Here is a 14904-nt window from a genome sequence, read left to right as displayed (position 1 = left end):
TATAAACAAGACAGTCCCTGCCTGCAGCCTTACAATCTTAAAAAAAGTGTGCTGCTCACAGGACAAAAAAATAAAATAAAAATCCACATTACAAAAGGGAAAATGGATAGGGAGGGAAGCAAACTCAGGCAAGCTTTATTAAATAGTAGTTCTCATAATGACTGACTTGCAGAGAAACGGCTCAGGGGCAGGAGGTGCCTAACGGCATAAATTTCAATGGACTGGAAAATCCACTTCATCAGATACTTTAGATAAAGCAGACTCAAATCCACAAAGAGTACACCGAGTTCCTGTTTTCTGCTGAGCATGGCGCTTTTGGGTGCCAACTTTCTACCGAAGATTCTAATTTCCTTGCCAACAGGACAGCAATTATTTGGGAGACACCAAAAAATCCACCTCACCTCAGAACCAGCTCGAAAGATGCTTCTAAACCTTCTAAAAATGACATTGGTTTTTGAGAAATGCATTTCAGGCGACAATGTTAAGAAATCCCATTTGACAGACAGAAATCAGTTGTTGTGCTGTGAGCAGCACACTACCAGTAAATCCTAAGAAGAGATGACCTCATCCTTCACTTGATATTCCCAATGTGGACATCAAGGGCTGTATCCAGTCTGTATCTAATAATGGAACAGCACTTCAAAAGTTCAGGGTGTTTTTTTGGGCAAAGCGATCTTTTGCCAGTGACCTCTTCTCGCCTTCATCATCTCATGTCTTATGCTCCATAAAACCATACATGTTCATATGGCGAATAGCTGTTCTGAGTAATCAAAAATAGTGTATTGTATCCCGCATATTATAAACGGGTGCTGTGAATTAGACCTACTTCAATCTGCAGTCTGTTATGCTTCCAGAAATGCTGAGGAGGAAATGGGATTTGCTCAAGAAGCAGTGAGGATTCAGTTCTGGGCTACAGTACAGAATAGGTGAGATAATTATGATCTAGGAGATGTTTTTGAAAAATTGGCTTTCACCAGTGCTTTCATCTTTCTTGAAAAAGAGGTGCTGGAACTCACCATGAAAGCTTCCCTTGTTCTCTTATAATAGCAATGGCATCCGCCTAAGAGGTGCTGGAACTGAATTCCAGTAAGTTCCTGCTGAAAAAATAACCCCTGACTTTCATCATCATCATCATCATCATCATCATCATCATTTTAAAGATATGGCTAGTTCTGCCTGTAGTTGCTATTGCACAATAAAATACAGCACTCTCTGCAAAGTATAACAATCACGAAAGACAGTTTTATGCTTCTACTGAGTTTCAACAAAGCTGGATCAGGGGCAACCAAGGAATATGGGCACCTTTAGTTAGGTTGCTTGGACTTTCACCATGGGACCTTGGGGTGATTAATAGTTTTTAAATAATAATAAGGCCTTTTTTTTACCCAGAGCTCACAGGAGCTCAGCTCCGGCACCTCAGTGTTGGAACTGCTTGTGCGCTCATCAACTTTGCTGGAAAGGCATTCTGCACACGCTCAGAGGCCCACTTCTTCTAATTGTATGCACCATGTTGAACCTTGGCGTCAGAACCTGATTATTCCAGAGCCGAGCCTGCCCACAGTCCTCATGCACCCCGAACGTTCTGCTGAACAAAACAAAACTTCCTTCCATGTAAACACGTGCAGGATCACAGACCCTCCAAATGTCCCTATTTTCGGGGTACAGTCCCAGATTTACAGAAGCCATCCCAGCATAGCTGCCAAGTTTTCCCTTTTCTCGCGAGGAAGCCTATTCAGCATAAGGGGAAATCCCTTTAAAAAAGGGATAACTTGGCAGCTATGCATCCCAGTTTCTGATTTGATCTCGGAATGTCCCACTTTTCCTCAGGACTTCGGAAAAATGTTGGAGGGGATGGACTTATGCAACCCTGAGCCAAGGAGATAAGTAGGTATACTACCTTTAGAAGACATCTGGAAACAGCCCTGTATAGGGAAGTTTTAAGATGTTTAATGCTTAATTGTATTTTTATTCATGTTGGAAGTTGCCCAGAGTGGCTGGGGCAACCCAGTCAGATGGGCGGGATATTAATACTATAGATTAAGACGTCACTATTTTCAATGGATAAATGTTGGAGGGTATGGGATCAGGCTGCGCTGTGCGGCTGACCTTGCTTGGGGACATCTTTTTTGCAGTGGGGGAAGCAGCCCGATTGAAGAGGTGTTTCCGACCCCTGGGTTTACTTCCAGTGCAAGAAGGGAAGCGGTGGGGCAGGGCCAGATTGAGGTTTGATGAGGCCCTAAGGCTAAGCTACTGAAGGTAATGGGGCCCTTTCTATGTCCAGGTGTCCTTTGTCAACAACAAATAGTCACTGTTTTTTTTGGTGTGTGTTGAATATATGCTCTATGGTAATCTATGGACCTAATAGGTATCTAAAGCCATTTGCACATAACAAAATATGTATTTTATCAAAGTAATTGTTGAACTGAAATACAATTAAGAAGAAGTATATTAATAGTGAAATACAATTAAGAAGAAGTATGTTTTTAGGCTCCCCCAAGAAAGTGGGGGCCCTAAGCTATATAGCTTGTTCAGTTTATACATAAATCCGGTACTGCCGGGGAGAGACCCCGGAGGGCAAAATCCAGGATATCCCATGCGAGGAGCTGGTGGCGCGCGCTTCCCGGCCGGCCTTGGAAACATGCCGCCGCTGCGAGGCGGCGCTTGGAGCTGCCGGGAGCCCAAGCACCAACCCCCTCCCCACCCGCAGCTCCTCCCGCGGGCGATGGGAAGAAGAACCGGAGCACTGCCGGGTTGGGCTGCTCTGCCGGCGCCTCGGGAGGAGGGCGAGAAAGCGGCTTCCGCGGCTCGGCTGCAAACCAGAGAGGCGCGCGCACCGGAGCGCCAAGCCGCGCCCGGCCACCCCCAGCGCTCAGGGAAGCACCCTGAGGACGCGGCGCCGCCCCACGGAGCGCCCTTCTCCGTTGCGAAGGGAACGAGGAGAAGGAAGCCCCTGCGGATCTTGCGCGGGACGAGCGCAGCACAGCGCACCCCGACCCGCACCCACCTTCGCTTTTGCGCAGCCGGCCCGGGTGCCCTCGCCTCGCCTCGCCGCCCTCTCCATCCCCTCTCCCGGGGCTCGTCTTTGGCCCCAAATCGGGGCCAGGAAGGAAGAAGGGAGCGTGCTGCAGCGGCAATAATTGCACCAATAACAGCAATTATTTGCGAGTTTGGCGGACCTCGTGGGGTCCCCAAATCCGTGCGCCGCAGAGAGACAGAAAGCCTGGCGTGATGATGCAGCAGTCGCAGAAAAGGAGGCTGGGGATTTGGGAGCACAGCGACGAGGAGGCCTTGATCCGGCGCCCTTCCCCGTTTTTTTGAGAGAGAGATTCCGCCCTTCTCCATGCTAGCTATGAGCAGCTTCTTCTTGCACCCGCGGCCAGCCCTGCGCGGCTGCTGCGCCCCTTTCCTGGCCTCGGGCGCCGGCTGTTTTGCGCACTGCAGCAGACGCAGCGCCTCCTCGCGCTGCGCCCCCGGCCGCCACCGGCGCCTGCGGGTCTTGGTGGACATGGACGGGGTGCTGGCGGATTTCGAGGGGGGCTTCCTGAAGAAGTTCAGAGCCAAGTATCCGGAGAAGCCCTACATCTCTTTGGAGGACCGCAGGGGGTTCTGGGTCTCGGAGCAGTATGGGCAGCTGGAATCGGAGCTGAGCGTGAGTCAGTGGCGTTGTTGTTGTTGTTGTTGTTGTTGTTGTTGTTGTTGTTGTTGTTGTTGTTGTTGTTGTTGTTGTTGTTGTTGTTATCAACATCATGTCAGTAAAGGCAGCTTGCAGATTACAAGAGGGCAGGTCTCTGCCCCGAGGGGCTTACCATATATAACTAAATGCAAGGGAGGTCCACCAAGGAACGGAAAGGGAAATCCAGCTGGAGTAAAATGAAGGAAATTACGGTAATCATTATTAGCATCAACGCCAGCCATGGTGCCTTGCAAAGTACTGTACAAAAATACAAATCTCCACCCCAAGGGGCTTGCAGTATATAAGTACTGTAAACAGAAGGGAGACCAGAGAGAAACAGAAAGGGGAATGCAAAACAAATGAAATTTGTTGTTGTTATTTGTTGGATTTGTTATCTACCATTCACAGTAAGATTCCAGGGCAGGTTACCACTATTTTATATTTTATATTGAAACAAATTATAGTGGCAGGAGTACTGTTGTGGTTATGAAATTTATTAATTGCTTGTTACCTAGAAGGTCTCCAAACAACTTACATGTAAAACATACCGGGGTAATGCCATTAAAAACATGGTGCCATAAGGAGGTGGGAGGAAGAAACACAAAACATTCTGTACATTTCCAAAAAGAAAGAAAAAAGAATGGGAACTGAAAATATGGCTGTGTACACATTACTGACTTACCACACAGCTAGGTTGTTCTTTTTCTCAATTTGGCTTGAAGCTGGTTTGCTGGGGAAATTCATCAAAACGCAGTATTTCGTAAATAAATGACAGGATAGGTACGGATTGTGGTCAAGTCATCTGTACTGGCAGCACACTGGGTGCAGAGTAACCTGGAATGTGTATAGATATTGATCTCAGGTGTCAAAGGCTAGGTTGGGTCAAATGTGTCTTCAGCATACCAAGGAAACAATACAATGAAGGTGATGGACGCACCAGGGAATTCCACAACCCGAAAGCTGCCACAAAGCAGCATGCCCTCTTCTGGGCCACTGCTACCATCCTGAGTTTCTACAGGTGGTTAGATGGAACTACCAAGATCCTAATACCCAGGAGGGTCTGTGGGGAAGGAGGCAATCGTCAGATATTTGGCGCCCAAGTCATTTAGGGCTTTAAACAACGATGTGAGGCGGTTTTAGTGTAGTGCGACTGGTTTGGCAGCGCTGGGGGCTGGCGCTGCAACAATGAGGTGTGAGAGGCAAGGGGGGGCGCAAAATTTTAGAAGAAGAGCTTGGATTTGATATCCCGCTTTATCACTACTCTAAGGAGTCTCAAAGCGGCTAACATTCTCCTTTCCCTTCCTCCCCCACAACAAACACTCTGTGAGGTGAGTGGGGCGGAGAGGCTTCAAAGAAGTGTGACTAGCCCAAGGTCACCCAGCAGCTGCATGTGGACTAGATTACGAGTCTACCGCTCTAACCACTACACCACACTGGCTCTGCCACACAGAGCACTGCTGAAATTTGAGAATCCAAAGTCTGCCACTGGCTCCTTGAACTGGGCCTGAAAACCAACTTGAACACAGTTTTGAAACAGGGGTTATATGAGTTCTAACTGGAACCCCAGGCAGAAATCTGGACCAGTTGAAGTTTCCAAGTCTTCTTCATGTAGAAATTAATAAATATGCATTTATTTCGAGTAGTAGATAATAACAAGCACTTTTAAATAGGCAAAGTCACCCCCAATACTTTATTATTATTATTAACACTCACAAGAGCCCTATAAGGCAGGCCACTGTTATCCACCTGTTGCATAGAGTGGAAATGAGGATGACAGGTAAGTGCCTTGGAGTTGAATCCAAGTTTCAGGCCTGTTCTCCATCCAGTGCACAACCCAATCTTTGTGTCAAAAGTCCGAGCATGTTCAAAGTCCACGAGGTTGCAAGCTCCACCGAGCAGCGAGTAGCTAACTCTGACCTGGGCCTGGGCAGAGCAATTCTATTCCCTCTCACTGCTATTGGTTTAACTGTTCTGGTAAGCGGGGAGGGCTGGGCAGACTGGCAAGGAGGTAAACTACAAGCCTACAAGCCCCAGAATTCTTTGAGGAAAAGGAAGGTGCTTTAAATGTGCTCTGTATGCAGCAGCCCTTATTCAAACGTTGCTGCTCTCCTGCTCTCTGTTGTGCACTGAGAGCAGCCAAGGGGACAGCAGACTTAACAGGCTAATGTTCTCCCCCCTCCCCAACCTTCTCCCTCCAAACCTCTTTGCAGGAAAAGGCAATTGGCATTTGGGAATCAAAGAACTTCTTCATGGAACTGGATCCGCTCCCAGGGGCCGTGGAAGCCGTCAAGCAGATGGTCGAGTTAAAAGAGTGAGTATGTTTGGCAGAATTTGCAAGGGAGAAGCTTCCCCACTGCTCTTCCTTTCTTTTCATTATTTGTCCTTCTAACCCTCTCTACACCAAATGGTCCCAGGGCGAGCATGAGCTATAAGGCCGGGCGATATATAGCGACATACGACACTAAATGCGTGAATCGATTAGTCAACAGCAGCAACGTTTTATCTATTTGTTATCAGCTGCTGTTATTTTAAGTGCTGCTGTTTCTCATTCTGTTGATTTGTGATCAGTCACTCGCCTTTGTTTCTGTATTTTCCCTCTAAGTGGCCTGAGAGCAGCAGGGCCGAGTCTGTTAGAGGAGATGGGGTGCTGGCCCCATTAAAAACCTCAGTCTGTTCTCTGCAAGGTCCCCCCCCTGCCTGCCTTCTTACTTGCAAGCAATCCTTTTTTTTAAAGATTTAAAATAACCTTTATTAAGATTTAGGTTAAAATACAATCCATACATACTCAAAGTCCACAATCATACCAAACCAACACAAATTCATATATAAATCATATATAAATCATAATATACAAAAATCATATCTAAATCATAATATACAAAAATCATATCTAAATCATAATATACAAAATCATATAAATCATATAGTAATAAAGTGAAAAAAGAGAAAATACTACTAATAAAAACTGAAACTTTCATCACTAAATAATAATAATTAAGACAATCATGGTGCATTGAAAGTAGTGATAAGCATAATATTCCAGAGCATAAAGAAAAAAGAAAAAGAAAGGAAAAAAGGAAAAACGAAAGGATGAAAAAAAGAAAGAGAAAAACATACATTTATCTCATCATTCAACCAAAACAACCAATAACAACCAATAACAGTATCCTCTAAATTCATCAAAGATCTCGATCTCGTACCTATGTTCCTCCCACTAAAGACTCCCACTTATCTCTACAGTATTCCCAGATTTCCTGAAATATTATTCCCTGTTACTGCATTCCCAATATAATTAAATAAGTATCTCCAATAATCATCACATAAAAATATACTTGCAAGCAATCCACTGGCCGTCAGCTTCCTCCTCCTCCTCCACAGTCTCAGCGATGCCCCTTGCAGAATTCGGCAGGGAGGAGGATGAGGATAGGGACAAAACTATCATTAGTGGATTCCGTTTGTCATTGGCTCTGGCCAGGGTTGGAAATCCCCCCAGGTGCCAGGAATGTTTTGGAGTCCAGTTGCACCCACGTGGAGATCTCTGGATGCCAGGCTTGCGGGCTGGGCTATCCAGTTTTCTTAAGCAGAAGAGCTTATTTCCTGCATTCATATCCCAGTCTATGGTTCACCCCCCTCCTCAGTTAATACCCACAATGACCCTGTGAGGGAGGTGAAGAGGCTGTGACTGAGTGGGGATTTGAACCCTGATCTCCCAGGTCCTAGTCCAACACTCTCACCACTACACCCCACTGCCTCCCTAAAATCCTTCTTCGGGGAAGCTGTAGAAATTAAGTAGGCAAATAAATATGGGGACAGGAAAATGTCACTTCGAGAAGGATCTGAAATATTTCCCAGGAAGCTTGAATTTGTTTTATTCTGGATTGTTTTATTTGATGTCTTAACGTGTTGTAAACCTCTCTGAGATTCCCCCCTTTTAAATACAAAATGGTATAGAAATGAATGATCGCAATCACGATCATCCTAATAAGTCTCATTGGGTGGGAAAGGCACCTAGGCATTCCTTTGTGGCGGCCATAGCCTAGGTTTAAAGTGCCTTTTGGTGATTAGCTGATATATGAGTTTCTAACACTAGCTCTAGCGCCACCTACTGTTGGCCTCCTTACCTTCTGCCCTACCATTCGCATGGGCACCAGCCACCCCTTAATTAAAGAATTGCCAGGATACATGCAAACATACTCGAGCTGCAGTCCTGTGCGCACTTACTCAGAAGAAAGCCCTGTGTGGGATACTTCTGAGGGAGCACACATAAGATCTCATTGTTCAGGCTTAAATTTCAGTAGAGGGGGGTGCCAAAAGCCTCATGGGAAAGGTGGGCTCTTGGGGTAGCATGGCAGAGGAAAGCAGCTGGTCACGTCAGTAGGTTTCAGAACCCTCTTTCTTTTTCCCCCTTGCACCAGACCCTCCAAATTCCTGCCCCCACATTCGTGTTAGGTGAGCTGGGAATATAGCACATACCCACTCATTTTGGCCTCGGACTAGGCAACGCAGTCTTTGAACATAGAAGGTTCCAGGTTCAAATCCGACCTCTCTAGTTGTCCCATTGCCTTAGCCGACAGAACAGCTACCTTTGGCCCACCCTCAACGGTCATTTAGCCACCCCTACCTGAGCTGTTTCCATTGCTTCCCACCCTTCTCCCTCCCCATCCCACTTTCCTTGCGTGCCATGTCTTTTAGACTGCAAGCTTGAGGGCAGGGAGATTCTTACAACAGATCCTTTTTTAAAGCTGCCCTGGGTTCCTAAACATTTTAAGCTAACTGTAAACAAATACAGCAGGGAGCAGGACTGGGCAAGACCGGCCTGGGATGCTGTAGAGATGCACCCAGGCAGAGTCAATATTTCTTGGAATGATAGACTAAGTGGTCCAATTCCATCTGAGGCAGCCTTTGCTTATATCCATGCAGAGCACCCTTGAGCTATTTTTTTCTTGCAGGAAGGCCAGAAATGGTCAAAGGTCTAGAAACGATGCCTTATGAGAAACGGCTTAGGGAGCTGGGTATGTTTAGCCTGGAGAAGAGAAGGTTAAGGGGTGATATGATAGGACTAATAAATACAAAGCTGGATTTTTTTTTTCTTCTTCTTCTTCTCCTCTCTCTCTCTCCTTCCCTCCCTCCCTCCATCCTTCACCTTCTCTCTTTTCCGTCATGGCAGGACCGATGTGTTCATATGCACCAGTCCTATCAAGAAGTATCGGTATTGCCCATACGAAAAGGTAACGGGTATATTATTTTTATTACTATTTCTTCATTTATCCGATTCATAGCCAGCCTTTCAATTGAAAGGATTCCCAGAGCAGAGGACAGTGACGACATTCAGAATCTTTCCGACAGGAACACCCTCCTACGCGCAGTCTGGAGAGGCAGGAACTAAGCCTTGTATTTTGACCGCCTTCTGAAAACCCATCTGTTTAGCCAGGCTTTCCCTGGCTGGAAATTGCCAATACCGTACATTTCCTGGGTTTTCCTGGTATTAAATATTCATTAAAACCAGTGGTAAAAGCAGACTTTGAAAAACAGGAGGCATAAGAGAATGGTCAAAATATAGGCTGCATTAATAGGACTATAGCATCTAGATCAAGGGAAGTAATAGTACCACTGTATTCTGCTCTGGTCAGACCTCACCTGGAGTACTGTGTCCAGTTCTGGGCACCAGAGTTCAGGAAGGATACTGATAAGCTGGAACGTGTCCAGAAGAGGGCAACCAAAATGGTCAAAGGCCTGGAAACGATGCCTTATGAGGAACGGCTTAGGGAGCTGGGTATGTTTAGCCTGGAGAAGAGAAGGTTAAGGGGTGATATGATAGCCATGTTCAAATATATAAAAGGATGTCATATAGAGGAGGGAGAAAGGTTGTTTTCTACTGCTCCAGAGAAGCGGACACAGAGCAATGGATTCAAACTACAAGAAAGAAGATTCCACCTAAACATTAGGAAGAACTTCCTGACAGTAAGAGCTGTTTGGCAGTGGAATTTGCTACCAAGGAGTGTGGTGGAGTCTCCTTCTTTGGAGGTCTTTAAGCAGAGGCTTGACAGGCATACGTCAAGAATGCTTTGATGGTGTTTCCTGCTTGGCAGGGGGTTGGACTGGATGGCCCTTGTGGTCTCTTCCAACTCTATGATTCTATGATTCTAGGCAACATCAACAGTTTTAAAAACAACAGACGTGCACAATTAATTTTATGTTTGGAGGGGCTCGCCGGAACAAAAAAAAAAGTTTCTAGCCGGCGTCAAGAACATCACAACAAAGACGCCTGCCTAATATTAACCGTTGTGATTTTATAGCACGTTTCATATAAACTGCTTAGAGGTTCTGTATTTTAAGCGGTATATAATTATTGCTGAGAAGTAAGTGAAATCAAGAACGAAAATAAAGTGATCAAATTTGCAGTGAAACTCCGGGGAGACAGGATGAGGCCAGGAGAGGGCATTAAAGTGACGACTAAAGCAGAATTCTCCACGAAAAGACTGATATGAAAAGCCAATTAAAAGGCACAGACTCCTGGATCAGCCTCCAAGCAGTGGGGAGCTGGTTCCGTAATTGCACCAAATGCGAGATTGCAGTCAAATTTTGTGCAGACACCCAGCCCATCTGGAGTCTTCCAAGTCTTGGCTCAAAGTTAAGCTCCACTTCCCTCTCCCTGCTTCCCCATAATGGGGTTTATTTTTGGTTTTTTGGGTCATTGTGGTTTGCTGGTCAAGCCGGTTCCATCCTCCCTGCCACCCTCTGTCCACAAACTCTTTTCTTCCACTGTTTCCTTTTCCACTTTCCAGTACGCCTGGGTGGAGAAGCACTTGGGCCAAGAGTTTCTGGAGCAGATTGTCCTCACCCGAGATAAGACGGTGGTCTCTGGCGACCTGCTGATCGACGACAGGCCCGATATAATAGGTGAAGAGGTTGTCCCAAGGGAAAGGGGATCAGGGGCTGGTGGGTGGATGGAAGTGCAAGGCAGTGAAGGGCCCATGATTCAACATTGACACATACTTTGCTTATTTATTTGAATTTGTATACCAGAGCATAGACAACAGTAGTTAGGCTATCCCTGTCCAGATAGGGGCAGAGCTGGGCCACCAGCCCAAGCTGATGGAAGGCACTCTGTGCCACCGAGGCCACCTGAGCCTCAAGCAACAGCAGTAGATCTAGAGGTCTCCCCAAGCTACGTGCCCACCCCTTCAGAGGGAGTGTAACTCCACCAAGAGCAGGCAACCACCCATCCATCCGGTTTAGGGAACCACCCACTAACAGTGTCTCAGTCTTATCTGGATTGAGCTTCAGTTTGTATCTTCCTATAGACATAGAAACGTAAGGCTGTCATCACGCAACTCCCATTCTAGGGCTGCAACGCAATCCTGGATTCGTATGAAGTTGGGCCAAGGGAGGGGAGTGAAAGAGAAGCAGGATTTCAAATGGTGGTTTTAAACAGGCATCCCCAAACTTTGGATCTCCAGATGTTTTGGACTACAATTCCCATCTTCCCCGACCACTGGTCCTGTTAGCTAGGGATCATGGGAGTTGTAGGCCAAAACATCTGGAGGGCCGCAGTTTGGGGATGCCTGGTTTTAAACAACAGCAGCTCCACCAGGAGCAGGCAACCTCCCATCCATCCGGTCTAGGGAACCACCCACTAACAGTGTCTCAGTCTTATCTGGATTGAGCTTCAGTTTGTATCTTCCTATAGACATAAAAACGTAAGGCTGTCATCACGCAACTCCCATTCTAGGGCTGCAACGCAATCCTGGATTCGTATGAAGTTGGGCCAAGGGAGGGGAGTGAAAGAGAAGCAGGATTTCAAATGGTGGTTTTAAACAGGCATCCCCAAACTTTGGCCCTCCAGATGTTTTGGACTACAATTCCCATCTTCCCCGACCACTGGTCCTGTTAGCTAGGGATCATGGGAGTTGTAGGCCAAAACATCTGGAGGGCCGCAGTTTGGGGATGCCTGGTTTTAAACAACAGCAGCTCCACCAGGAGCAGGCAACCTCCCATCCATCCGGTCTAGGGAACCACCCACTAACAGTGTCTCAGTCTTATCTGGATTGAGCTTCAGTTTGTATCTTCCTATAGACATAAAAACGTAAGGCTGTCATCACGCAACTCCCATTCTAGGGCTGCAACGCAATCCTGGATTCGTATGAAGTTGGGCCAAGGGAGGGGAGTGAAAGAGAAGCAGGATTTCAAATGGTGGTTTTAAACAGGCATCCCCAAACTTTGGCCCTCCAGATGTTTTGGACTACAATTCCCATCTTCCCCGACCACTGGTCCTGTTAGCTAGGGATCATGGGAGTTATAGGCCAAAACATCTGGAGGGCCGCAGTTTGGGGATGCCTGGTTTTAAACAACAGCAGCTCCACCAGGAGCAGGCAACCTCCCATCCATCCGGTCTAGGGAACCACCCACTAACAGTGTCTCAGTCTTATCTGGATTGAGCTTCAGTTTGTATCTTCCTATAGACATAAAAACGTAAGGCTGTCATCACGCAACTCCCATTCTAGGGCTGCAACGCAATCCTGGATTCGTATGAAGTTGGGCCAAGGGAGGGGAGCGAAAGAGAAGCGGGATTTCAAATGATGGTTTTAAACAACAGCAGGAGTTTAAATGGAGCAGGGATGGAGGGACACAGAAGGAGCTCTGCAGGGCAGGGACGTGAAGGAGCTGTGAGAATATCATTTTTTGCTTTTAGGCAATTCTTCTGTGTGTCACAACAAACATCATCCAGCCACTCCTAAAGCTGCAGCCCCTTACCTGGGAGCAAGCCCCACTGAACGCAATGGGACTTACGTCCAAGTAGGCATGTTTAAATCACATTGCTCCCGGCTGCAGGTATCTGTTGGCTAGTATACTATATGGCTCCCTGCCAGTTGCTACTGTACTGTAAATAAGCAAAGTCGCTTACGACAGACTTTGAGGTTTACAGGCATATAGCACACATAGGGCTGTTGTCTACCCTGCAGAAATTCAAATTTCTTCTTCAAGGAGAGAAACGAAGCCTGAAACCTATACAAGCTGTGCAGACTGGAGCGCAGACCTCTGTTAGTGGTTTATGAGACTCCACCAGCCAATCTTTACACCCATGAGGACTAGAAACTTCTCTCCCCTTTATGTTCCCCACTATTAGATTCCATAGAGTAGTGAGGTGACAGATTTTTTTTTAAAAAAAAACAGCAGCAACCCACAGACAGGCGTTATTCAGTTTAAAAAGGTCCTTAGTTGCCTTCTTTTCTTTGCCTTCCAGGAGTTGAGAAGAGTCCGAGCTGGGAGCACGTCCTCTTCACGGCCTGCCACAACAAGCACCTCCAGCTGCCTCCTCTTCGTCGGAGGCTGCACTCGTGGACCGACGACTGGAAGGCCATCTTGGATAGCAAGCGGGCACTGTAGAGCTCGTTGGGAGAGTCTCCTCGTTGTGCCCGGTGAGGGGCCAGAATCAGTGGTGGAGGCCCCGCGGGGAGAAGCAGGAAAAAACATATCTTTGGTTTCAGTTATGGAGCCAGAGACGAGGGCAGGCTTCCCAAGAAAAGGGAGCTTTGTCCGTGCCGCTAGCGCCATCACAAAGCTGGGCCACCAAAGTACCTTTGCCAAGCACCCTTCCTGGGTCTGACTTGGCCTAGTCCAAAGGACGTCTTATCCCAAAGGAAGGCCCAGTCAGGGGTGTTCAGCACCCACCAGGCACTGTTTAGCTTTATATCTGGCTTCTGTAAAGATGGCCGCCATCTTTAACGTCCGCTCCCCATCTCGGACATGCCTCCGTTTCCAGGACTGAAATTTAGTTTGCTTCGGGTGGACGTTGAAATGAGCTGAGGAGCAGGCCGGTCTGGGAGCCACTTCAAAATCCAAAATATGTATGTGTGTGTGTGTGTGTGTGTGTGTGAACTTTGGTAGCTCGCTTGCAAGGGGAAAAGCCTGGGCTGGGGAACCAGTCACCGGTCCAAACATTGTTGGACTCCAATTCCCATCATCCTTGATCATGCTAGCTGGGGATGATGGGATGGAGTCTGTCAACATCTGGAGGGCCACAGTTTCCCTACCCTTACTCCCAGAAACATCCTCTCTGTCGTAGCGTTTGATGGTTCAAGATGGCGGCTGGTTGACAAACCCAGGTTTCCGAGCTGAGACCTGGTTCCAGCCAAGTTCTCCTTTGGGCTCTTGGTGTGTAAGCCAAAGTGACTGCCCTTCTGACATAAGACCTTTGAAGTCTCAGGTTGGGCGAGGAGGCCTCAGTTCTCACAAATGGCAAGAGAGGAGGTCCACCATGTCATTTTTTGTGGATAGACTCACAAGACTGAATGAACATCATACCCCACCAAATATCCCTCCAGGTAGAAGAATTGTATGCCAGGGAGAAATATTCTAGCCTGCTGGTTTTCTATACAGAGGAATTTTTATTTTATTTTTTTGGACAGGAGAACACTGCAATGTGAGGTCCATATGCTGAAACAGTGCAGCCCATGAGCAGGTAGACCATTTCGCACTCGCTGCCCATAGGAGCAAGGTCTGAGCTTCACCTTGGAGGGAACTTTCTGGAACGTTTGTGGTATATGTAGCTCTTTGGTTAGTGTCTCAGTCAAGTGACACTGGACAGAGGTCTTCCGTCATGAGACACGTTCAAGCCCTCCAAACACACGGCAGCTAAAAAGCTTGTGACAGCACACAAGGAAGAAAGCTTTATTGTTCCCGGAGGACGAAAGCCAAAAGGATTTCCCCCCCGCCCAAGCTGAAATCTGGCAAATGGTCAGAATTAATTTGGCTTCGTGAATCTGCAATATTTTGCAAGTTCTGCTTTTGAAATCTGTTTTGAATCTTTTACAAAACAAGAAAAGGAAGGAAAGATTGACTCGTCAATGTATTTTAAAGGCAGCCCTTTCAAGTTTTCAATTCCGTGCTTCGACGCTGTCCTCTTGTTTCCATTCTCCCGGTTCAAAACGCCCAAATTCAGCAGCTTTCCTAAACGGTCATGTTGAAAAATAAATCTGAAAGAATTAGAATCAGTTTGGATTTCTGCAGAGCTGATTCAAGCTAGGAGAATGTGCTCTTCTGGGCGTCCTTTTGGGGGACAGGTGGAGGCAAATCATAGAATCATACAATGGTAGAATTGGAAGGGACCACAAGGGTCATCTAGTCCAACCCCCTGCAATGCAGAAATCATTTGCCCAATGTGGGGCTCGAACCCACCATTCTGAAATTAAGAGTCTCATGCGCTACCAACTGAGCTACCCCAACAGTTG

At 46.9% G+C, this 14904-nt stretch overlaps 1 protein-coding gene across 3 annotated transcripts; it reads left to right on the top strand.

Annotated features, from left to right (window-relative positions):
- The first annotated feature begins 2712 nt into the window (after positions 1-2712).
- On the top strand, positions 2713-14667 carry NT5M (5',3'-nucleotidase, mitochondrial). Of its 3 annotated transcripts, XM_060282452.1 has the most exons (6): positions 2717-3649; positions 5884-5984; positions 8841-8901; positions 10459-10573; positions 12918-13092; positions 14083-14667. In XM_060282452.1, exons 1-5 carry the CDS (start codon positions 3341-3343, stop codon positions 13058-13060), a joined length of 729 nt encoding a protein of 242 aa, XP_060138435.1. In that variant the 5' UTR covers positions 2717-3340; the 3' UTR covers positions 13061-13092; positions 14083-14667. The 3 variants fall into 3 exon arrangements, with proteins under 3 accessions (XP_034987966.1, XP_034987965.1, XP_060138435.1); XM_035132075.2 differs by lacking the exon at positions 10459-10573 and having other exon boundaries at positions 2713-3649; XM_035132074.2 differs by lacking the exon at positions 10459-10573 and having other exon boundaries at positions 2714-3649; positions 12918-14667.
- Positions 14668-14904: the final 237 nt, after the last annotated feature.

The sequence above is a fragment of the Zootoca vivipara genome, chromosome 14 (assembly GCF_963506605.1).
Source record: "Zootoca vivipara chromosome 14, rZooViv1.1, whole genome shotgun sequence".
NCBI lineage: Eukaryota > Metazoa > Chordata > Lepidosauria > Squamata > Lacertidae > Zootoca > Zootoca vivipara.
This window is presented reverse-complemented; position numbering and strand designations above follow the sequence as displayed.

Coding starts and splice junctions, on each gene's coding strand:
- NT5M (XM_035132074.2), top strand. CDS start 3,341: ATGCTAGCTATGAGCAGCTTCTTCTTGCACCCGCGGCCAGCCCTGCGC. Junction 3,650..5,883: donor AGCTGGAATCGGAGCTGAGC/GTGAGTCAGTGG, acceptor ACCTCTTTGCAG/GAAAAGGCAATTGGCATTTG. Junction 8,902..12,917: donor GGTATTGCCCATACGAAAAG/GTAACGGGTATA, acceptor TTTGCCTTCCAG/GAGTTGAGAAGAGTCCGAGC.